This window comes from Dipodomys merriami, unplaced genomic scaffold (assembly GCF_024711535.1).
Source record: "Dipodomys merriami isolate MVZ:Mamm:240054 unplaced genomic scaffold, mDipMer1.0.p SCAF_45, whole genome shotgun sequence".
Lineage (NCBI taxonomy): Eukaryota > Metazoa > Chordata > Mammalia > Rodentia > Heteromyidae > Dipodomys > Dipodomys merriami.
In genome coordinates, this window is record NW_027206013.1 from 7,049,274 (window position 1) to 7,075,064 (window position 25,791).

Sequence of the window (25,791 nt, forward strand, 5' to 3'; positions counted from 1 at the left end):
CAGGAACATGAGTACTGGACATACAACAATAGCGAGCCCACTTTCTTATCCTGCTGGAGCTTGCTCTAGCGGTCAGATCAAGGTGGCAAGAACTATCAGGCAGGGTGAGAGGGACTGGGCAGGTGCTGGAAAGTGGGAAGGCCTCAATGGGTAAGACCTGATGTAAGGGAGAGAGCTAGTCACAAGAGTATCTGGGGGCAGGTAAGCTCTGTAAGCAGTGGCAACAAGAAGCTGAAAGGGGCGCACATGTCTGTCATTTCTGAAGAACAGCACAAACCTGTATGACTAAAGATCATTCAACAGGGAGAAGGACAGGATATGAACCTAGAGACGTACGCAGGGGACTTCAGCTTTCACTCTGTGTGACTGGTCACTAGAGGATTCTGAGGAGGAGAACGATCTGCTCTAATGATTTAGAGATTCTCCTATGATGGGTTAACTTTCTGGGAGTGGAGCAGGAGAAATAATGGCTTAGCCAGCCAGTGTGGCATCAGCAGAGGTTGCACTAAGTAATCAAGTTATAGATATATCAAAAGCAGAGCTACAAAATCTAACACTGCATGTAGAGTATAAAATAAAGAGTTGAGGATGATATAAAGCTTTGTGCTTTATGTGAATAGAAGGAGTTGCCATAGGGAAGACAGAAGACTCTTGAAAAACTGAGTTTTGGAGCAGGGAAATGTAGAAACCAAGAACTGGGTTTTAAATATATTAAGCTTGAAGCACAATTAAAACATCCAAGTGAAGTTGCAGGATATTCACCTGGTTAAGGTGAAGCTGAAGGTAAGTGGAGAGGTCTGAGCTGGAAGTGTGTATACATCAGACTCCTCAGCACACCGACAGCACTAAAGCTACTAGACTGGGTGAGATCTTTCAAGAGGGAATAAAGTGAAGCAGCAATCTCGAGGATGAGGCCTAGAACATTCCAACATTCACAACTGGAAAGACCAAGAGGAATCAGCAAGGAGACATAAAGGACCAGCTAGGAGATCAGAGGAGAACTAAAAATGATGAATGTTTTAAGTCAACTGAAGTAAAAAACAAGTTAAAACTATGCCAAGGGTAATAATGGGTCAAGGAGATAAGGAATCAGCACTGACCACCAGATTAGCATGAAGGCCACTCTGGCAAGAGCAGCTTTGGCAAAGCAGTGGGTGTGTGCCCAACTGAAGCAGGATTAAGAGAAATGAAAAGAAAGGACTTGATATAGCAAGTATAAAAGACTCAAGGAGCTACTGTAAAGGAGAAAAGATCAATGAAATGATAGTTAGGGCTCAATGCTGGAGCAAGAAAGGGTTCTGACAAGATAAAAGACATTATTCCATGTTTGTATGTTGCCACAGAAGAAGGAGAGGAGAAATGCTGGAGCCAGTCAGAGGAACAGATGAGAGGAGATGAGAGCTGGTGGACAGGGAGATAGCCAATGGTTGAAAAGGGCCTGGACACTACATCTTCTCCAAGAGGGAGTAGAAAACATGGAATAGAAGATTGGTAAACTGTTCAGAGGGAGCATGGGACATTCTGATTATTTCTGTTTCTAACTATTATTTAGGGTTTCTATTATCCCATCCCTTTAAAGGCTAAATTAAAACAACTCAATGTTTGCACAGGAAAAACTGATACCTTGAGATTTACTGAGTGAACAAAAATGCCTGTTTATTGCTGTTGCTTTAAAATAAAACCAGAAGGAAATAAGCACGTTCTATTACATTCTAAAAAGGCTTCAGTTTTATGCAAAAATTGGCTCACTAACATTACCACTAAAGCAACATCCCCCTGAATTTAGACAGTTCCCAAAATGTAGAGTCACAAGTCCAGACTCACAAGGAATGCTTCACTGAACTCAAAAGAGCAAGGAAATTGCCTCTGAAGCTGATGAACGCAGTCAAGCCACTGCAGAAACACTGGACAACGCTCATTCAGATCGTCTGAGTTCTCCCCATGACCACACCGGTCAGCAAACTTATGGCCAAAATCTAGCCACTCCATCTCCACGAGGACCTGGAAACCCTGTAGGGGAGAGACCATTTCTGCTGGATTATCCCAATGGTGACAGTCCTGAGTCTGATGTCACTAATGGCAGCTTCTAACAGCCTCCCAGAAAGCCCTTCTAGCCCAGGCCCATAGTCAATGTCCCCTCCTTGATGGGACATATGCTTCAGATTATTTCCCAATTCCCTGAATTCTATTCTATAGCCATTGAAAGAACACTAACAATGTATCTACAGAATATTTCTAAGCTTCTCATTTACTTCATAACAGCTGTGCTTTTCCCACAAAATCTCTCTTAGTTTGAAATTTTTGCCTTTGGTGTTAAATTTGTACAGATCATATTTGTAACAATCCTTCCCCACCCAAGGTTTACAAATATTCACATACTGTACGGTATTTTAATGTTTTCTTACATCTTAACCCAGATGGTTATTTCAGAGCACGACTCTTTCTCCACCAAACTTTATGGAGAATTCCATTACCATTTAAGCATGCTAAAATTCCTTGAGAAAAGTCCACACTGTCTATATTCTCAATATCTTATTCCTCACACAGTTGGCCCCAATTTAAGAAGAACTTCAGGAAGCATCATTACAATGTAGCTGAAGGGAAAATAATGTGTAACAACTTCTGCTTCTTTTAAACTTAACCACAATACCCAAAATTGATCATAAAATCCGGAGAGGTTTCCTCCACACATCCTGAGGAAATAACTCTTTTCCTTTAGATACACTTACCTCTATGGTTCTGTAGTAAGGATCCAACAAGAGCTTGGCCAATGCCACAATCTGGGGGGTGCGATCCCAGCCATCTGAGCAGTGCACCAGCACTGGGCGCTGATCACGATCCACAGCATGCACTACCAGAAGTGCTGATTTCAAAAGCACAGACAGGTGATGGAGCCATTTTGTGCCCTCAAGAGCTGAAAGCCAGCTTAAAAAAACAAAAACAAAAACCAAAAGCAATGAGAAAATGCCCATTTAAAAAAATTACTCATTACATCATGTCCAATGCCTGTCAAACTATAAAGCAATTCCCCAAGGTTTTTCTCTCCAAATGTACCACCAAAATGTACTGCCAAAATGAACAGAACATCTGTTTATAAAGCATGTCCAAGGATGAGATTCAAGCTCTACCAAGTAACTAAGAAGAACCTTTGAAACAGGGACTGTACTTTATAGTACCTCCTTTGTTCTAATATCCTCATAGATAATTTCCCAGAAAAAAAAATCAGTATTTAATATTCTTCAGTCCATAGTAGCCACACACACTACAAGAAAAACGAGCCAGGAACTGGCGGTTCATGGCTATAATCCTAGCTTAACAGGAGGCTGGAATCTGAGGATCCTGGTTTGAAGCCAGCCCAGACAGGAAAGTCAGTAAGACTTCTATTTCTAATTAACACCAAAAAGTGAAAAGTAGTGCTGTGGCTCAAGTGGTAGAGCTCTAGCCTTGAGAAAAAAAAAAAATCAGGGACAGTGCAGAGGCTCCAAGTTCAGGCCCCAAGACTGGCACACACACACACACACACACACACAATAGTACTTTCTGGAATCTTCTCAGAGTCACTTTCATGTAAAGCAATAATTCATGTTCAGCAAGTCTTCCCTGCAAGTTTTCAAAACAAAGAAAATTGATACATATGAATGTGTCTATACTGAGCTATAAGCAGGATGTTATGTTCCCAAATGGTATAAATACTGCCAATTACTCATACTTAACATCTATTACTGTTTGACTATTATTGACTAAAACTGGATGGGCCCAAGATGATGATTTAGACAAGTGCATATTAGTTTATCAATGGCTACACAGAATTGCTGGGCTTAACCCTGACCCAGATTCAGGAAGGAACTAGAAGACACTAAAGGCCTTCAGGAATGTCAGATAAAAAATACAGCCCCTTGGAAGTAACAAGTGAATAACAAGTGACAGTGTTTTCAACTGTGTTGACCTTTGTTTCTTGTGTTTCCTTTTCCTAATGGCCCAAAACAAATTCCAATTTTTCCCAAATGCAATCAGATTTGTAGTTTAAGTCCGCAAGTCCAGTTCTTCAGAGCCAGAAAAAGGAATAAATAATTCTGTCAGGGAGCTCTGAGAAGGCTTTGACAAGATTAGGCCTACAGTACAAGACAATAAAGGGCTCCTGAACCCTAGGAAATGGACGCAAATTCCTGTTTATAGAGTTGAAGGAGGGGGTCTTCCCACCTACACAAGCAGGTAACAGAATGCAAAGTGTTTTACATAGATTAGTTTGTTCTATGACTCAAGGGGCTGAGTCTCCATCATAGTTCTTTCTCAAGCTCAATGCAGAGTAAATAGGAAGAAGTACTACAGCTTACTGAGTTATAAGTCTGTTGTGAGTAAAATCTTAATCTCCAGACTTTTTATATCCTAGTAGGTACCTAAGGAATACCTTTTCCTGCTGGATTGTTTGTTCTCATCTCTCACACTGTCTTAGAAGAAAGTAAAAGATAAAGCTTAAGAGAGCAAAGAAACATTATCTCCCTGCCACTAGAGAAAAGGTAAACAAGGAAGAGAACCAGCACAGGGTTCTCCTGAATCTGACTTAGCTGTAGGAAAGACCAGCTGGTATGCTCCATGCCTAAGAGAAAAGGTATCCTCTCAAACCTCCCGCTGAGAGGATGCAGTAAAGCTCCCGTGTTGTCAAACAAGAGCAGGGGCACACTATCCTGCAGCCTCCACAGCACCAAATGGATGTCAGGGCTCGGTGATGAGGCTCCATCCCTGCCAGTTTCTTTTTATCCACAAAGGCAGCTTCAATACTGTATTATGCTTTGTGGCCAAATACAAAAATATTCAGTGACATCCTCTTTAACAAAATTCCTCACTCCTCTGAATCTGTCAAGGACTAATTAACAATCTTGTTGATTCTGAGTCTAAAGAAGATCTTAAAAATATTTATTTATTTATTTATTATTTATTTTGCCAGTCCTGGGGCTTGAACTCTGAGCCTGGGCACTGTCCCTGAGCTTCTTTTTGCTCACGGTTAGCATTCTACCAATTGTGCCACAGCTTCCCTTTTGGCTTTTTCTGTGTATGTGGTACTGAGGAATCGAACCCAGGGCTTCATGGATGCAAGGCAAGCACTCTACCACTAAGCCACATTCCCAGCCCTAAAAGAATTTTAATACATGTATTGAAGATCATGTGGTATAATGTTCTACCTTTTCCATTGTATAGAAAGAAAAACAGGCTCAAAGTAATTAGGCTACTTGACCAATGTTACAGTTCTGCCAGGTCTCCTAATTCCTCAGCCAGGTTTCCTCTATGCCTCACCGTAGGAGTAAGAATGCTACAAACTAAACCCTGGAACTGCATAACATATCCTTTTTAATCCCCAAAGGAAAGCCGCAATCTCCCCCTGCTGCTCCGCTGCCCGAATTCAGCTCTCCCCCAAAGGACACTTCTTCCCTGAGGGGATGATTGCAACTATGATGAACTTAATCATTTGCTCCCAAGAGCCAGTACAAGTGGTTCAGGCAACACCTAATTTAATAAATCCAATAAAGAATGCAGCAAAACTTGATATGATCATGAGATCTACTGAACAGGACCTACGAAAACAACTATAGGCTTTTGCATAAACACCAGAAAAAAAGAATATTTTGTCTTCTCTGGTACCATTTCTGACTTTCTGAAAAAGTAAAACAGGGGCCTTTAAATATTTATGTATCCATATTTGTTGTACAGAGCTTGCATCTAATTTATCTAGTATTCAAACAGTTACCTTGTTGGGGGTACTGCTTCACCTTCCTCACTACAAATGCTAGCTATTCATTTTTTATAGTAATCTTCTTATTAAGTGATTACATAAATGTCACAAATTTCACAGTATTGTGAGATAGTGATATTTAAAAGTCACAAACACATTCTAACCTTCATGGGGCAAATTGTCTTTATCATGATCTATAAAGCCTATGAATTCTATGAGCTTTGACAATATAGTTATTTCTTCCACATCAGGTGATATGTACATTTCTTTCCTTTTGCTTAGTGTCAGCTGTTTCCTCTTTCCCACTCATTTCCTCCCTCCCATTGCTGCCATTGAGTTGCTTAGTTCATTTTGATCAATGACCAGTGCAGCTAGCTATTCATTTTTAATAAGCAATAAAAATCATGGTAATATTCTTGGTAAATAAGAGTAGTTTAGAAGATGTAAAAGGAACTGACTTAGTAACAAGTTTAATCTTTCAGTGCATGATGAGTAAATTGTGACTTCTTATGGTTAAGACATCCCTCTCCACCAATAGTGTCACTACAGGATTTCAGAAATAAAGGTATTAAATTGCTTTAGGGCAAAAAATACAGAAGAGAAAGGGATGGTTCCTGGACAAACAAGAAGGCAACACTTCTGTTTTGAGGGGTCTCAAAGGGCTGGATTCTAGCCAGGTGCCAGTAGCTCATGCCTGTAATCCTAGCTACTCAGAAGGCTGAGATCTGAAGATTGTGGTTCAAAGCCAGCCCGGGCAGGAAAGTCCGTGAAACTTTTATCTCCTATAAACCACCAGAAAACCGGAAGTGACGCTATAGCTCAAGTGGTAGAGCCTCACCTTGAGCTGAAGAGCTGAGGGACAGCGCTCAGGCCCAGAGTTCAAGCCCCATGACCAACACCCCCCCCCCCCAATAAAAAGGGCTGGATTCTTCTCCAGTTCTTGCCCTGAGCTGCTCTGCCTTGATCCAGGAATAACATTATCCAGAGTGTGAAAGTAGAATTGAAGTTCACCAAGAAATAGAAGAAAGGTATCCATAAAAAGAAAAACCATTTAATGAGCACTGCAACATTAAAGGCGAGGTCTTACTTTCCCGGATCTGGCATCTGTGTGCACAGCAACCGCAAAGATTGAAAACTCCTCCGAATAGAGTGAATGTTTGCCATCCCCATAAACACAACTTCACAGTTTGGGTAATACTCTGGAGAGAATAACAATAAAGAAAACACAAGCATGTTGAGTTTAGAGCCCACATGGCCAAATTTAAAAGTAAACTGGCTATAAAACAAACCCACTGCAGCTGCTTACTAATGAAACTGCAACGTGGTGATGCTTGGCTATTAGTCCAGTGTTCTATCCTAAGAGGAAAACAGTGTTTGAATTTTAGCTGTTTTCTGTGAAAAGAAAGGAAGGTCAGATCCGTAAAGAGGATACTGACATAAAATGAAGTCTGTTATCTTTAAAAAGATTTGCAAACTTCTACAACAATCCATTTCTGAGCCTCATCTAACTCATGGTTCTGAAGTCTCTTTGAAAGAATTGGGCAGAACAATGCCTTCATGCATTCAAATGTTACCTAGGTACAGCTGCTTTCAATTTCCATCTTAGCTCGCACCTGAGTAAGGAGCTTGGCGCCTCTGCCTGCACCATCAGTACACAGCTGGCATGGAGACACTCTTTCCTTAGGGGAAACAGCAGGAACGTGATAGGTCCTGATGGGGTACCTGTATTTACTGCTTCAATATTCACCCCATGTTTTTTAGGGAGAAGCCCTAAGAGGAGTTGGCTAGTGGGTTAGTGATGAACCCAATCACTGTCAAAGGCAACAAAAGCTTTTATGAGGCCAAGAAGTTGCACCACTAAAGCAGCAATCAAACATGAACAGGCCTTGTTAAAATCAGACAAGAAACATCTGCTTTCTTTGTCTCCTAAGGATGGCACAGAGAAGGTCTCATCTCCTCCTTCCCCCATTTTTGCTCAGAAGAGCAGTGAAAAGATACTGTCTCTCCCAAGACACTTCAAACTGATAATTAAGCCTAGGTGGGCAAAGCTGCACTTTCAAGGGCAGAACACTGGTGTCAAAGCCCCAGACATCTCACCTGGGCACTCACAGCCTCCTCCTTTGGCTCGGTTGGCCACTGCTGCAGCGTAGGAGCGGGCATCCAAGATCAAAAGCTTCTGTGGCTGGATGGCTAAATTCTCTGCTCCTGAAGCATTTGACAGAGAAGAATCTAGGGACATTGGGGTAGGGGGACATGAAATAAAACTGTCTCTTCTAGAATTGTGAGAACAAGAAGCACATTATTATAGTACAAAAAATTAGCTCAATTAAATGAAACCTTGACACAAGGTCTTCTTCCTAGTTTCTCTTTTGCTTTTAAATTTCAAAAAAAAAAAAAAAGTAGCTTTGTTTTCTAACACTAACTCCTGTAGCACATGAGATCTGTACTGCTCAATCTCTTCCCCCTTGTTTTTATGCCTGGAGTCCTTTTATAAAGCCTGGTATCTACAAGTTGAACTCAGGGTCTCATATTTGCTAAGTAGGTATGTATTATTTTAGCCAGGTCTCCAGCCTTTTTGCCTTATTTTTCAAATAAGGTAACAAGGCCTGAACTACAGTCCTGTCAATGCATCACAGTTGGGATGACAGGTACTCACAACTATACCCAGCTTTTTATTAGTTGAGATGGAGGTTTACAATCCTGAGTAGCTAGAATTACAGGTGTGAGCCACTGTGCCTGGCTGTTCTAGTTCTCTACCAAGACCCATGACTCCTCAGACAAGTCTATCCGATTCTTTCTTCTGTAAGAGTTAACACTGTCTTCTAAAAGACCACACCAAAAAAAAAAAAAAAAAACCCACAAAAGGTTCTGAGAACTACAAAAACTGCTGCCATGGATCAAGGGAGCAACTTACCAAATTCCACATCAGAAAGGTCTGCCCCATTAGGAAAGTCTCGAGAACTGTTCCTAGTTGACAGCTTGCTGCCACTTGATCGGGAATCAGAAGCACAAGCTTTGGCCACTGACTGCACCAGGTGTTCATCATCTGCATTTCGCCAACCCCACCAGCTGACCTCTGGCTGTCCACAGCGGGCAATGACAGCACCATTGTTCTGGTGCCTGTACGGGAATAAGATACAACTACTGTACCATCCCACCATTCAGATGCTATATACTCACACAATTTTAAGTGGCTTAATGAACAATGGGACTCGAATAACTGGGGTGGCCTCAAGTTCTCTCAGTACTAGAGGGCAGAAATTTCATATACACAATTAACAATACCTATGCATATCCTTCTTCAGTTATCATACCATCACCTCTTTAAAGCACCTGTGTACTTCTTTGATTGCTGGTGGTTCTGAGACCTGAACTCAGGGCCTGGGTACTGTCCCTGAACTAAGCTAAAGACTAGTTCTACCACTTGAGCTACATACAGCTCCACTTCCAGCTTTTGGGGTAGTTTACTTGAGATTAAAATCTCATGGGCTCTCCTGCCCAGCTGAGCATGAGACTTTTTGTTGTTGTTGTTGTGGGTCATAGGGCTTGAACCCAGGGCCTGGATACTGTCCCTGAGCTTTTTTGCTCAAGAATGGCTATCTACCACTTTGAACCATAGCATCACTTCTGCTTTTCTAGTCATTAACTGGAGATAAAGTCTCATGGACTTTCCTGCCTGAGCTGGCTTTGAATTGCAATCCTCAAATTTCAGCCTCCCAAGTAGCTAGGATGACAGGTGTGAGCCATGGGTGCTCAGGATGTACTCTTATTTTTAATAATTTTTTTGGCACTGGGGGGGGGGTTGAGTTGTGCTTGCTAGGCAGGTATAATGCCACTTGAGCCCCCATTCTTTTTTGGCTTTAGTCACTTTTTAGATAGAGTCTAGTATTTTTATCTAGGCTGGCCTCAGATCATGACAATGTCTTACTTATGGATTCCTATGTAGCTGGGACCACAGGTACATATCACCACATCCAATTTATGGATTAAGATGGGGAATGGGGGAAGTCTTCGCTAAGTTTTTTGCCTAGCTGGTCTTGAACCCCAAACCTCCTGACCTCTAACTCCTGAGCAGCTGAGATGACAGGTTTATGAGAAAAAATAATATTCACAATTAGAATATTTTAATTTATTTAGGGGAAATCAGGTAAAATGAACAACCTAAATACTTTGCTAATTATGCTCCCCAGTAATGAAGTACTAATCCCTTATATGCTCTACTGAACCTAAATCCCCCTGCATAATAGATGTTGGAATATAGAAAAATGTGTTGCTTCACTGTTCTGAGGGTCCATCACAGTAACTGTACATGCATGCTGCCTGAGGGATTCTTTCTGAATTGATTCTACCTTTGGGACTGGAACACTTACCTAAGTCCACAGATTGCTTTATAAAATCTCCTGTGACTTAATGAGTCACACATTACTCCTACAGGCATATAACTCAGGCCCTTAGAAAGAGGCCTGAAGAACAAACTCAAGTGATTCATATTCTGATAGATGCTTTTTCAAAAAATTCATACAGCATTACAGAAGACTTTCAGAAGCTATTAAAGCCCCCAAGTGTTTCCTAATTAGATAATTGTAGCAATCAAAAAATTAGAAAAATCCTATTATTTAGCAGAAGGAAAGAGTAAAGTTCTAATACTTGCTATAACATTGATGATCCTGACTATGTTACACTAGGTGAAATAAGCCAGTCACAAAAGGCTATATTCTGTACAATTTCATTATATGAAGTCTCCACCTATCTATAGTGACAGATTACTAACTGCTTGTGACTACTGATTACTTGAGGTTACTTAAGATTATTGTAAGGTTTCTGATCTGAGTAAAGAAAATGTACTAAAATTGTACAGCTCCAAATACAACACACTAAATTATAAACTTAAGGGGTGAACTATAGGTGATAAACATCAATAAAGCTATTTTTAGGTTATCAAATAACGATAAAAATAAGTGATCAGAAAGAAAGGCTGATGGGAAATTCAAATGTCCCTCTCTTCAACTGTGAATTGCAAAGAAGGATATCCAGGTTTTACTTTAAAATTGTTTTAAAAGATGAATATATAGCCAGGCGCCGGTGGCTTACACCTATAATCCTAGCTACTAGGAAGCTGAGATCTGAGGATCACAGTTCAAAAGCCCAGGCAGAAAAGCCCAAGAAAACTCTTATCTCCAATAAACCAGCAGAAAACTAGAAGTGGCACTGTGGCTCAAGTGGAAGCCTTGAGTTGAAGAGCACAGGGACAGTGCCCAGGCCCAGAGTTCAAGCCCCATGACTGACAAAAACAAAAACATAACAAAACAAAATCCCATGAATATGCAAACACACACATGACATAGATGGATTTAAATAAAATGTAACAGTGAATCTATTGCCTTCTTCAGGGAACAATGTGAGAAAGATTTTTGTTTTTAAACCTAAAGTTCACCGGCAAATGAATTAGATATGGCAATAACCAAATTCTATGGAACCACCACTGTCTCCTTAGTAATTTTTTTTTTTTTGGTTGGTCATGGGCCTGTACACTGGGCCTAGGCACTGTCCCTCAGCTCTTCAGCTCAAGGCTAGGACTCTACCAATTGAGCCAGAGTGCCACTTCCAGCTTTCTTCTAGTTATGTGGTGCTGAGGAATCAAACCCAGGGCCTCAAACATGCAAGGCAAGCGCTCTACCACTGAGCCACCTTCCCAGCCCCTACTTTGTAATTTTTTAAGCCCTTCTCACTGTGAGTCAAGAAGCTGGAAGTACTATTGTACTGCCAACATTTGGATCATGTGCTGAATGAAACCAAATAGGAAATAAAACCACACCTTGTCATGTCTCCTTACAAACAGGCAGTAGGTAATTCCTGAGCTGAATGATTACAAGCCTCTTGGAGAAGAGGCTAGCATGGCTTTTTTGAGCACATTCTTGCTCTCAAGTCTTCCAGCACTGCCCAAGAAGAACATTAGGTGGCACTCTTCAGCCTTGATCTTTGGTTGTTGAGGGGCCATGGAATGGATTTACAAAACTAGATTTCGAGTGGATTACTTACTGCAAGAAAGTTATGTTTCTGTAGTCTTCTAAAATGCTTTAGACTGCACAAAAGATAACTCAAAAACTACAGTTTAAAATAACACTAAAAAAGCACTTTTATCACTTAAACAGAACCAGGAAAAGAATCAAATATGTCTGATGTACAAAAGTACAAACTATGTCCAATGGATGTGCCCTATTTATTAAAACACTGCTTCGATTGACACAAAAACACATACCATTTTAACTATTTCTAATTTAAGAATCAGGCAAACTCCCTGTGTGAGTAGGAATTTATAATGATCACCATGCACACAAAGAATGGAGCTGTGAACTGCACTACAGATGGTGCCTTTTGTACCACCTTGCTGTTAGAGCAATCTCTGTCTTCAGCTATAAATCCAATTAAGAGTTCTTTTGTCACAGAAGGACAAGGTCCTTATCAGGTGCCAGTTTGGCATGGAGCTGTCACATAACTGCAGCTAGCAACCTAGGAAGTCACTGGTGTAGTCTACAGACAACTAAATTCGGCAAATGTATGTTGGGTTCAGAGACATCCTGCCACCTCGGCTAGGAAAGCAGAGAGAACATTCTTCAATGCACCTCTCACAAAGCTCCCAAACATAGCCAGCCAGTTTGGAGCTCAGAGATAACAAACACATGTTCTAAGATAGGCCAGCTTCAGGAAGACTGTCTGCTTTTACATAGACAACACCAAGACCTTGTGCGTATGTGCATGTGTGTGTGTGTGATATTTGCACACAAATACATATAAAGAATATGTATATAATATATAGTGGATTCGTTTATTTTTCTTAGATGGTGTTACTGGAGTTTCAAGTTTGCACTTGCTGTTTTATCCTCAAGGCTAGCACTCTGCCTCTTGAACCATAGATCTACTTCCCAACTTCTTTGATGTTTAATTGGAGATAAGAGTCTCCATAGACTTCCCTGTTTGGGCTGACTTCAAATGACAATCCTCAGATCTCAGCCTTTTGAGTATTTGGACATAGGGTGAGCTGCCAGTGCTGGGTTCTGCTTTGACTATTTTAAAGACAGGGTCTGGCCTTTGGCCTGGGCTAGCCTGGACTATGGTCCTCCTACTGATACTTCCCACCATAGCTGGGATGACTAGTAAGCGTCACAATTCCCATTTTTTCATGTAGGGGTGGGATTTCCTAAACTTTATCTCCTGGTCTGGCCCTGGAACTGGCAACTCTTGATCTCAGCCTCCTGAGTAACTAGGATTATACAAACAAGCCACTGACCCTAGTTTCAACTGCAATCCTTTGAGAGATTTTCTCTGGGAAAAAAAATGGAAATTTTTCCTTTATGTATATACTCTAGAGTCTCTAGAAAAGGGAAAAAACCCTAGGGATTGTGCCCTCTAGAATACATTTTAGGAAAGAAAAAAGTTCTAATCCTTATTCCATTCTAGAAGATTTGTTTTTCTCCAACCAGGACTCCTAGGCTTCTCTGCCAAAGAGGAGAATTCCAAAAGCCTCTCATTTGAAAATGAGACTACTTCACCCTTATGCTCAAAGACAGTGAGGCCCACAGACTGTAGGCTATTGATCTAACACAGCTGTTGGCCATGCATCAGCTGGATGCTTTGCCCATTCCAGTGGGGCTGCTCGCTGATAAAGACTCATAAATCCCTTCAGCTTTCACTATTATCTAATTTCTCATTACTTGAGTGATAGGTAAATTTGATGATCTACCTTTTTAGGGGTTTCATCATAAAAGTGATGAAAACTAAGAGAATAAACCTAATGGGTCCCACTGGGCCAGAGAAAATATTTTTCACTCTATGGTTCAGGGGTGGGTCCAAATGAATAATCTGGTTACCTCACAGGGAATTCCAGGAGAAATCCCTTCTGACAATCTCAGCAATTTCACTGCAATGACTCTTGCACTCAAGAGTTTCTAACTAAGCCATTGGTTTGGCCTCAGAGTCCAAAAAGTCTGCAAACTAGAAAATGAATTGTAACCTAAGGAAGTAACAGCAATGACTTCTTAAAAATCTAACATGTAGGGCTGGGAAGTTGGCCCAGTGGCAGAGTGCTTGCCTTGCATGCATGAGGCCTTGGGTTCGACTCCTAAGCACCACATAAGCAGAAAAAAAGCTGGAAGTGGCACTGTGGTTCAAGTGGTAGGGCGCTAGCCTTGAGCTGAAGAGCTGAAGGACAGATAGTGCCCAGGCCCAGAGTTCAGGCCCTAAAACTGACCCCCCCCCCCCCGCAAAAAAATCTAACATGCTTCTCTAAAAACTGAGTCATTGATTTGTAAAGGCAGTGCTCAAGGAATATAATCTACACCAATCACTTAAATAAGCCCAGTGTCACTACTCAAGAGAATAAAGTGGAGTCAATTACGGAACTTACTCAAGGTGCTACAGCAGTGTCACCAAAGATTTGAACACAGGTTTGGATTTACTCTTAAAAAACTTGTTATTCCTTCACCTTTCCACCAACCTCCCTTTCTATAACTTGCAACTCTTGGATCTTTATGCTTTACATCTCTGAAATCTACCCTGTCCCAGCCTTCTTCTCTAAACAAGTCTTTCAGACATCAAAGGAAGTGTCACTGTTGATTCCATTTTATTTTCCCAAGTCTTACTTTCTAGGACTCATCTCTCTCAATCCTAAAGCCCCACTTACATTTGAAGCTAAATGTAGCAAACACACATGATCTTCAAACTGTAAACCTAACTACTTTTCTATTAAAATGTTCTCACCAGTGTCACCCAAACTGCCAGCTAGAGTTCTAGGCTGCCAATGTGTTACTAGAAGAGCAGCTTCAGCAATAAGGAAGCACAGACCTGTCCAGAAAGTTCTCTGAAACTCTTCCACCCCTGTCCCAGGTTAGCAGCGGTAAAGGCAGAAGACCACACACCACATGCACTGGGCAATAGTGCTAGCCCAAGCTAGTGCTGGTCTGGCTTACTTACCTATAGACGACTGCAGGGATGCGCTTCCAGGACCTGAAGCTTGCTACACTTTCTAGTTCTTTGTCAGTGATCCAGGCAGGCACAATGAGCTCTTGTGGATAGCTACCACATAATCTAATAGATGAGAAAGAGGGTGTGGGCAGTGGAGAGACAGATGAGAGATGATCTGGGGTAAGTCAACATGGGAATACAAATTATGCTATCACAAAGCCAGTTAGAAGGCCAGTTAACTTTTGGTCTTCTAAACAGAAAGGGCTGTTCTAAGTGTTTGCTTATACTATACACATTGGTGTATTCTGTGGGTCATTCCACTTGATGCTACACCTTTTGATATCTGGAAATCTAACAGTGTAAAAAAGAGTTGAGGGACACTGTCTTTACTTTCAATACTAACTGTTGTAACACACATATAGGTCATTTCTAACAATGATTTCAGGTTTCCAGAGACTTCTTAGGATTAACTAAGATTCTTTTATTTTAACCAGACTGTCCTAATTACAGGTAACTGGTACAGCCAGGAGTGTACAAAAATAACAGCATATGCTAGCCTATGTGCATAAAAACTGACAGTCCCATCAAGCAAAGTGAGGAATGTAAACATGCTATTGGTCCCAATCTCCATAGAACATACTCCACAACAAACTATACTCTGAGGAAAAAGCTCTATTTTCATAAAGGAAGATGCTAGCTAGCTGCATGCCAGTCAAGTTAGGGGCCTGGGAACTAACACTTCTGATAGGTTTTTATTTATAGGATAATGCCTCTCTATGGGAAAACTAAGCTTCTTTCTTAATATGAAGAGAAATAAGACCTTCAATTCAAACACTGGAACATGCCAACTATCATCTCCATACCTCCCCCTTTCTATCCATTCCTATGAATTATTAGAAGTAGAACTCCATACAATGGTTTAGGAATTGAGGTTTGATCATTTTACATTAAATATCTCCTAGGTTTTCATTTCTAGAAGCTGATATAACAGGAGTTTAAAAGCTACCAGATTACAGTGACTATAAGTAGCTTTGCAAACTTCATAACAACTGGCCACTAACTCCTAAAAATAACCTGAAACACAGTATTCACTGTTAATAAACCAAGAATTTTACTCCTTTATTTATGCTCAAGAACAGATATGATTCCCTCTTTTCCTTTATAGTACTAAGAATGTTTCAAAGTCTTGAAGACTGATTTTAAGTACAACTAGTAGATTCAAAGACAAGAATTTTTAAAAGCCACATTAGGAATTAAAAAAAAAAAGTTTGGTGAGTGAGGGCTCTAAGTTACACTGGACAAATATATGAACACGTTAAACTGGAGCCCTTTTGTACAACTATTTGAATAATAAATATATTAAAAACAAAAGTTTAGCTTTGGGCTAGGAAGTTGGCTCAGTGGCAGAGTGCTTGCCTTGCATGCATGAGGCCTTGGGTTCGACTCCTCAGCACCACATAAGCAGAAAAAAGCTGGAAGTGGCACTGTGGCTCAAGTGGTAGGGCGCTAGCCTTGAGCTGAAGAGCTGAAGGACAGATAGTGCCCAGGCCCAGAGGTTCAGGCCCCACGACTGGCAAAAAAAAAAAAAAAAGGTTTAGCTTCATTTTTTTGACTATCACATATTCTGAAAATTACAATCATTATCCTATAGGTACTACGCTACACAGCCCTTCAACAAGCACTAGGTGCTTCCTTAGCTTATCACTATTGATAAGCAGGTGCCAGTGCAGGGAAGGTGAGCTGTGACCAGCAGAGCTCGTGGCAGCCTCAGACTCTCTAAGTCCTGTCTCTTTTCTCTATGCTCCTCCACCTTTCCCTATCATGTCTCAGAGAACACTACAGCTCTGAGATTAAAACAATCCCAGGTTCTTAACTCCTTGGCTAAGGCCCATGTTAGAGTGTATACAGTAGTTAATAATTTCCCAACAGAAAAAAATGATGGGCAGACACAAACAGGCCAGGAAAATTGGCTATGGTAATTTGAAGCAACTCAGAGGTCTGAAAGATTAGTGCTACAAACTTTAAAAGGAAAAGGATGTTTTATAGAAACTTGCATTACCAAAAATATAGTTATCTTCCTCCCCCACTCCACCATAGTATCTATATGTTTTAAGGAAACACGTTAACAGGTACATATTTAATAATAATAGTGTTAACATGTAAATGGCTTAATGGTCATAGCGTGAAGTTAGTTTAAGATCAACATATTAAAGAATAATATACTTAATATATTAATACATTAATGTATATTAATACAGAGTAATACTTAATGTCTATTTCATAGAGTCTGGAGTAAAATGGCAAAGACTAGCTCCTATGAGAGATCATGGTTCCTTATCTCTAAGGTGATGGCAAGCAGTAATGAGAACAGTGGAAACTGCCTGCCTACAGAGAGGTAAGCACATTATCTAGACATGCTTGTATGTGCCAAGAAGAACAGAGGCCTGTAGGGGACAGAAAAACACTGTCAGGATCTCGTTAACTCAGGATCACTTTCTACTTCAGCAAAGGGAACAGAAGGTTAAAGAAGTATGCTGAAGATCAGGCATTTAGACTTAATAAATAAAACTATTTTAAAGGAGAAGTATTAGGTTCAAATTTCTGCCACCTGAGAATTGAGCTTTCTACACTGGCTGAGAAATACAGTCTGTAGGGACCCACACAACTCACTTGTACTTCTCATTAATATTGGAAATCCTCCAGGCGTTGTTCATATCAAAACCCATCCGCTCCACTTCGTTCTTAAACCTTGACGTTACATGCTCCCCTAGGGGCCAGAGAAAGAGAGAGAAAGACAGAGAATAAGAGAGAGAGAGAGAGAGAGAGACAGAGGGAGAGACAGACAGAGACAGAGAGAGAGACAGAGAGAAACAGACAGCAGAAAATAAGAAATGAATACCATTTTCTGAAACCATAGTTACTTTGTTATATTTTTAAAAATTCAAAGGCAGGAATTGTATAAATAATAAAATAATATATATTTAGTTTCAGTTTTTAAAAACTAAGCAAGTTAAGACAATAAGGAGAAAATAACATTTATTAAAAATTATACTATCTCATTTCATCTCCACTAGTGACTAGGAGGGCAGCATCACAGAGCTCATTTTAAAGCAGACAGACAGGAGAGGCTTTTATGGCCATTGTTCTATCTTGTCACTCTGGCTACTTTTTCTACCTCAACAATCAGATCCACAGTATATATAATAAAAAAAATTAAAAAGATCATCAAGAGTGACGGAAGGGGTGGATTAAGAAGGTAGCTCATGCCTGTAATCCTAGCTACTCAGGAGGCTGAGATCTGAGGACCACAGTTTAAAGCCAGCCTGGGCAGTAAAATCTGTAAGACTCTTATCTCCAATAAACCACTAGAAAAACCAGAAGTGGTGCTGTGGCAAGTGGTAGAGTGCTTGCCTTGAGTTGAAGAGCTGAGGGACAGTGCCCAGCCCAGAGTTCAAGTCCCACAACTGACAAAAAAAAGAGGGATGAGTAAGATTGGTAAGAATGTTCAAAGGGGGTGACACTGATCAAGATGCACTATATTCATAAACTGCTTTGATGAATGGCAACTCCTTTGTACAATTACTTTATATATAAGTATATAATATATATATATATCCCCCCCAAAAGATCATCAAGAACAGTAATGTAGATCTATGATCCTGCATCAAAACCTTTTTCAGTCAGATTTAGAACTTAAGAGGAGTTTTCTGAATTTTAGAATAGTGTATGATTAAAAAATTGGAGCACAATCTCAATAGGTACTAGCTAATCACACATTGATATTTTCCAGTGAACTACACAGATAATTCACACCAAGTGGGGAATGGTCATATCAGCTCAGCTCAGGTCAAATTACCAAAAAAGGATAAGAAAAGCCTTTTGTTTTCTAAGCCTTTTAGATTACCTAGCTGCAGTAAATAAGTGGTTAAGGAATCAATCCTAACTGCCAGTATTCAAGAATTCCAGGAAATATCCAACTACTAAGAAAGGACTGAGCATCTATAAGAGCACCCATCCAAATAAGTATAATCTACATTTGTCCTAATAAATTTGCCTTTTCTTTAAGACAATAATAAAGGTAGAGGCATCATAAATGTCATAAATCTGAAGTGCTTTCTTTCTTGAAAACAAGTCTTAGGGAAATAATTTTATTAAAATAAAAAACATTTGCGAGGCGCAGTGGCACACGCCTGTAATCCTAGCTACTCAGGAGACTGAGATCTGAGGATTGCAGTTCAAAAGTCAGCCCAGGCAGGAAAGTCCATAAGACTCTTATCTCCAGTCAACCACCAGAAAAACAGAAGTGGTTCAAGTGGTAGAGCACTCGCCTTGACCTGAAGAGCACAGGCCTCAATTCAGGCCCCACAACCAGAAAAAAACAAAAACAAAAAAGCATTAGCAGACTTCTAATATATATAAATTGGCATTACAGGTTGTAAATAAATATTAGTGAAGGCTGGAAGAAACCACAATAACAAATAAAAGCACAAAACCAACTGTTTTGCTGATAGTATAAAGCTTTTCTCTCCTTGGGAGAAGAGTTACAGAATAGGAAACAGCAATTACTTGAATGAAGGACAATTCTGTAAAACTACTTCCCATTTAAACTGTTTTTCTTGAGCTTAGCTAGGTATTATATGCTTCCTGAAGGAATGCTATAAAAAGATGAGGTTCAGAGATGTAGGGAGAAGTAATAGCTGAGTATGTCCATTTGAAAAGTTTTAAAAGCAATGTGGCAGGTTTCCAAATAGGAAAAAAAAAAAAAAAAAAAAGGCACTTATCTGAATTTGGGTACTATCTGTCGACAAATACAAGAAATACTGACCATTGGGAATACTAAACCAGGAGTCTTCCACTCAAAATCTAAAAGCTATAAAATTGACAACTCAATTAAAAATGTTATTTTCCCCCTCCTACTACAAAAAGAAAAACTATATTTTTAGTGGTTTTTATATCTATTTTAAGATACACAGATACTAAAGAAATCTTGTGAATTAAAAATAACCACTGGAAAAATAACAACTACTACAACAACCACCACCAGTAATATTCACTATTATAGACTCAATACCTAAAGAAAGGCTTTGAACCACCATTCAGAACACAAAATTCTGCGCTATACAGAGAAACACATACTAATTAGTAGTCATAGAAAATCTGTCATTTCAAGTTTCTTGAGAACAGGAATAAGTTTTAATTATTTTTTATATCCATAAAAACAGTGATTTCACAAATTTTGATAATGGCCATTACAGCCTACAACAAAAATTAAGTTTTCTATTTAGGAGGCCAAGATCTGAAAATCACAGATTGAATTAGTTATTATGTTGCAATAACCCAACTTGTTTTAAATACTGAGGCTGTAAGAGTCTTTTGTTTAGTTTCATATTTTTATTTCTCTTCTTGGCTTCTTCTATACCAAATGAGAATTTGTTCCTTTTCAATATTTAGTGTTTTTTGTATCATATACAATCCAACAATAGACAAGACTTCATTTTCTGAAGGTTTTCAAGAAATGTACACTTTATCAATCTTTAATCTGAAAGAAATTTACCACCCAAAGCCAATTCCCTGGCTGATTCTGTATAAATGTGAGTACTCAAGTCCATAATGCACACAGGTGCACACAGGCCTGCTATAAAGAGACTGTCTCTTACTCCTTTTGGTTTTTTTTGTTTTTTTTTTTTTTTTTTGGTCGGTTGTGAGGCTTGAACTCTGGGCCTCGACACTGTCCCTCAGCTCTTCAGCTCAAGGCTAGCACCCTACCACTTGAGCTTTGGTACAATTTCAAAACTTTGTTTTTGTTTTTTGGAGACTGTAACTTACCCAGCAGGTAAAGTAGCAGACCTATCCAAAGTCAGAAGAGGCAATTAGTATCCCTTCCTGATTTTCAACTATGCTAGAAAGAATAATTCTTTTTGGGCTGGGAGGGTGGCTCAGTGGTAGAGTGCTTGCCTTGCATGCATGAGGCCCTGGGTTCAATTCCTCAGTACCACATAAGCGAAAAAGCTGGAAGTGGCGCTGTGGTTCAAGTGGTAGAGCGCTAGCCTTGAGCTGAAGAACTGAGGGCAGTGCCCAGGCCCAGAGTTCAGGCCCCACGACCAGCAAAAAAAAAAATAATTCTTTTTATGTATCAAAGTCTTAGTAAACTCACTAGACTCACACCGTTTGAACTGCATTCAAGCCAATAGACAAAGAGACCACTGTATACCAAGCAATATTAAGACCAGAGACATATGCTATTTATTGATAAACAAGAAATACTTAATGGACAGCACAGAGATGTCAGAGAAGTAGACATGATGCTAGTGAGCTAGTAGCTGAACTGATCACTATCTGTCAAGACTCTAGACTGAAACCCTAGCACATTGAACCCACCAACAAGCTGGCTACAATGAAATCAAAGACATGAAAGAAGCTTGGAACTGTTGAGTCTATAGCTTGTTTGAGTCTGTCATGGGACTACATGTAGAGTCAAAAATTTAGCCAAGATGTATGCAGGTTTCACAAGGGAACTTCCATAACACTGTGAGACTTCTTTCAATACTGATTAAAATCTAGAGCTATGGCAACAGTATAGATGGCTTAACTGTGGCAGGCACAACGGCTAGACATCAAAATTTATATGAATGCCAAGGCAATGATATAATTTTCCAAGTTCCCTACTCTGATTCTTCCAGCCCTTAGATAGGCTAGGCAGAGAACCCGTAAGAGGCTTTATGAACTGCTGAAAGTCTCAGTCTGTGCCTGTGATCTCATGTACTGGGCAGAGTATACAAGTGCATCATCTGGAAATACCTCACATGTTGTTTCAACCTTATAAAGACATGGATGTCTGGTATGTTCATATTTTGGTTGAGTAATGCTGAAGTCACCAACACTTAACAACAGTGAGATAAAAGAACCAGGTTAACTTGTTTTAAAAAATACCACTACAAAGCCAGGTGCCCGGTGGCTCACGCCTATAATCCTATCTACTCAGGAGGCTGAGATCTGGGGATCACGGTTCAAAGCCAGCCCCAGCAGGAAAGTCCATGAGACTCTGATCTCCAAAAAACCACTAGAAAACTGAAGTGGCACTGTAGCTCAAGCAGTAGAGCACTCGCCTTGAGCTGAAGAATAGTGCCCAAGCCAAGAGTTCAAGCCCCACACGACTGACAAAAAAAAAAAAAAAAAAAAAAAAAAAGAAAGAAAAAAAGAAAAAAAAACCCACAGTATTTGTTTTTAATCAAAAGCAAGCTTTTTCTTCTGTATTCCACAGTGGAAATATATAAAAGAAAAAAGCCATACATATATACATGGTCAAATCAAGTCACTAAAATAAGATTCCATGTGAGCAGTAGCAGGTTTCCATTTGTTGTAGACTGTGTATTTTGGGAAAAAATAGAATATTCTTAGAGAATTTCCATTACCAATTATGATGGCATGACCTTGTACTTCTAAGATTTCAAAAGAGTTCTCATAAGCATATCACACAGGTCTCAAAAGTTTACTGAACTGACCTCTGCAGCATTAACAGATTTCAGGATATGCATATCACTTTGGAAAGAAGAGCACAAATAACCCCTTTGAAGAACAAGGAAAATAAACCATGTAAAGTGTTAATAGCTTGTCTGGTATTATTTTCACTTTATTAGAGCACAGATTTAAATTCCAATTTCTTAATTTCATATATCTTCGTGTATTACAAGCAGATGAAAAGACAAAGAACATTGTGGATATCTTGGTGGCTGAAGACTACTAGCTATTATTATCAGGAAGTGAAAGGCTTGGCTGAGGATGTAGCTCTGTGAACAGACTACTTTGCTTAACATGTACAAGGTTCTGGGCTCAAGTCCCAGAACCAAAAAAGGAGAAAAAAAGAAAGAAAGAAAAAGAAGAAGAAAAAGAGGATCTTCTTTTTCTAAATACCCTAAGAGTTGACTCAAATCCAAAAGGAACAACTAAAATTATCAAGGGAATAAAGAAAGTCTGCAGGTGTGACAAAACAAGATAGAGAGCAAGCACTGTTGACTAAAAGCTAGCAACCAAAAATTGGAGAAGATCTTTTCAAGTTAGGGGTCTTAAACCACAAGTAGGGACTTTGGGTTTTTGTTTATTTATTTATAACCCAGGACCTTTTGCTTAGTAGGCAAGTGCTTTATCACAGGCTGTTTGTTCCTTTAGCCCTTTTTAAACTTCTGTTATATTTTAAGTCTTATATTTTTGTCTAGGGCCATCCTTAAGCCTGCAATTCTCTTACCTATGGCCTCCTGCCTTGCTGGAATCACAGACCCTAAGATATCATGCCTGGCTTATTGGTTGAGATGGGGGGTGGGGGGAAGGTGCGTCTCATTAACTTTTAGCCTAGTGGCTTTGGACAATAATCTTCCTAACCCCCAGCTCCCAAGTAGATGGGATTACAGGTGTGTACCACCAGGCCTGGCTTGTCTTTTGAGATAACACCTTGCTAATCTTGCCAAGGCTAACCTCAAACTATTATTTATCTCCTGTACCTCCCAAGTATCAGAGATCACAATTTTGTGCCACCACAAGCAGCGTCAAATCGTAATTCTTTCATAATATGATACAGCAAGATGCACTCCTCAATTCATTATTCTAGGAGATGGTTGAGACTAAAATTTTAATAAGAAGCAATGATAATAAATAAGACACAACTCAGCAAATAATACATGTAAGATCTGTGCATCTCAATGCCTAGACAGAGGGAGTAAATTTGGATTCTGAGGCTTTCCTTAGGAGGGGTACACCTTTGTTTCATGCTTTGTGTTCACAGATTTCAAATGAATCTCAAAAACTGAGGACTAGTTTTAAACCCTACATTTGTTATTGACTAGCAGTGGGACTTGGCAACCTGTTTTATCTCCAGGCCTCCTTTTCTTTGGATCCTAAAAGAAATACTAGGCTGTCCTGTCTGACAAGATCAGGAAGACCAAATGCATATATTATATACTAAAGGGGGGAGGGAGAGGAAGGTATATATGAAATCATCTTTTAAAATAATATAATTTTTTGTATAAGCACCTTAATTAAATAGAACAAGAATCTAAACCAAAAACTATCACCAATGATGGGTCAGACAACAAAGAAATGACCAGTCAAGCTTATAAAACTGAAGACTCAATTTTTTAAAAAATCCTATAAGAGTCTTGAAAATGTTTACAACTTAGAAGACTTTTTGCTTCTAAGTCTGACACACTGTAAAGTCCATGCTGGAACAGCATAGTTTATTTATGGCAGCATAAAGTTTATTTTAAAAAAAAACACATGCAAAGGAACAGCATGATCTTGGTCAAAGCCATTTGAAAAAGAAAAAGACACTGAATGGGACAAAAACTATGTAAGGAGTCAGAAAACTTGGGTTTTAGCCCAGACTCAGTATCTCTATATACATCCTTAAGGAAGATATTCAGTCTCTCTGGATCTGTTTCTCGCTTACGAGTTTAAAAAAGTATAACTCTGTTCTATCTCATGTTCTTTTTTTTTTTTTATCATCACAACCATGTTTATTGCAGCATTATTTATCATAGCTAAGATATGGAACCAACCCAGATGCCCCTCAGTAGATGAATGAGTCAAGAAAATGGCGCGCGCGCGTGCGTGTGTGCGTGTGCGTGTGCGTGCGTGTGTGTGTGTGTGTGAATTCTATGCCTCCATCAGGAAGAATGACTTTTGCCTCATTTATTAGGAAATAGAAAGACTTGGAACAAACTACATTAAGTGAAGTAAGCCAGACCCAAAGAAACATAGGTACCATAGTTTCCCTTGTTTGTTTGCAATGACTAGTACACGTCTAGGACAAGCAGAGAAGGTCAAAGGCTATGTACATATGACCACATGCTATCTCATGTTCTTTTCCCCATTCTCTAATCAGTGATCTCCTTGTTTAACCTTCAAAATCTTTTTAAAACTCACTTTAGACTTCCCAAACATGTACACAAAACTCATGACTTTCTTCCAATAGTCTTAGACAATACCTACATACCTTACTGTAGTATTTAGCAATAGAATGAATGCCATGTCTAGTATTCTTACCTTCCCCTGGAAGAAAGGAAACATCCTAGTAAGATTAGGAAAATAATGAGCACAGGCTGGGTGCTCCATAAAACATACTTTGATTAGATACACAATGCCAAGACATCCCACTTCATGTTAAAGCTTTGTCCAGAATAGCCTGCTAAGGCCTTGGCTGTTTTCATACTTTAGATAGGCTTACCTGGTCTGCACAAGTCTCCATGCTGCTCTTTTTCACTGGCATAGACCTCCATGCACCAAGCATGGTAGGCAAAAGAGAAGAGATCTTCTATTTTAGCTGGTGGTCGGATTGCATTGTTCAGTCTCTTAAGCCAATCTTGACATTGCTCAAAAGTTGAGAACTGACACCTTTGCCAAAACCAAACAAAAATAACAGGAGACAGCTATTATGAAATTTTAGAAAGGCCACCACTTCATGAGTGCCTATATATGATAAAGTGACAACTATGACAGATAAAGCCATCAGAAGTGGTCATTTACAAGTTTACTACTATTTATCATAAAAACAAGTCCAACAAATTTTAGCCAGTTGTGCAAAATGTCAGAAAGTTGAGAATGTAGAAAACCTATCCTCTTTAAGACTGAGTAATAGGAATTATTAAAGTAAAACAGCAGCTTTCTCTTTTATGAATGAGATTTCATTCTCCTTTGGTTTTATGGTGATCCTCTCAGAAATACGTTTAGAAAAACCCCTTTGGTTTCTTTATAACATAACAGGCCAAGCTAAAAAAAAAAAAAAAAAACTACAATACTACTTTTAGCCCATGACAAAATAATTAAAATTTGTCTATTTAACAATTAGGATAACAATCTCTTCAGATCCAAAGTAAAATAGTATATACTGAAACTTTCAGCAGTAACCACACAGAGAACAAAACAATTCTATTATCAATATATAAATTGAAGGGGTTAAAATAATTAGTGATTGGGCTGGGAAGGTGGCTCAGTGGTAGAGCACTTGCCTTGCATGCATGAGGCCCTGAGTTCGATTCCTCAGCACCACATAAGCAAAAAGAAAAAAGCCGGAAGTGGCGCTGTGGCTCAAGTGGTAGAGCGCTAACCTTGAG

At 39.5% G+C, this 25,791-nt stretch overlaps 1 protein-coding gene across 9 annotated transcripts in view; it reads right to left on the minus strand.

Moving 5' to 3' along the window:
• The window catches only part of Mtmr3 (myotubularin related protein 3), a 115,508-nt gene that overhangs the window by 11,969 nt on the left and 77,748 nt on the right, over positions 1–25,791 (minus strand). For all 9 annotated transcript variants that reach the window (XM_069994556.1, XM_069994558.1, XM_069994555.1 and 6 more), the window contains 8 exons: positions 24,906–25,072; positions 17,360–17,456; positions 14,699–14,812; positions 8,643–8,848; positions 7,826–7,957; positions 6,816–6,927; positions 2,730–2,925; positions 1,825–2,010 (listed from right to left, as the gene is read on the minus strand). In XM_069994556.1, the coding sequence (XP_069850657.1) occupies positions 1,825–2,010; positions 2,730–2,925; positions 6,816–6,927; positions 7,826–7,957; positions 8,643–8,848; positions 14,699–14,812; positions 17,360–17,456; positions 24,906–25,072 (1,210 nt within the window). The remainder of the gene's footprint in view (positions 1–1,824; positions 2,011–2,729; positions 2,926–6,815; positions 6,928–7,825; positions 7,958–8,642; positions 8,849–14,698; positions 14,813–17,359; positions 17,457–24,905; positions 25,073–25,791) is intronic.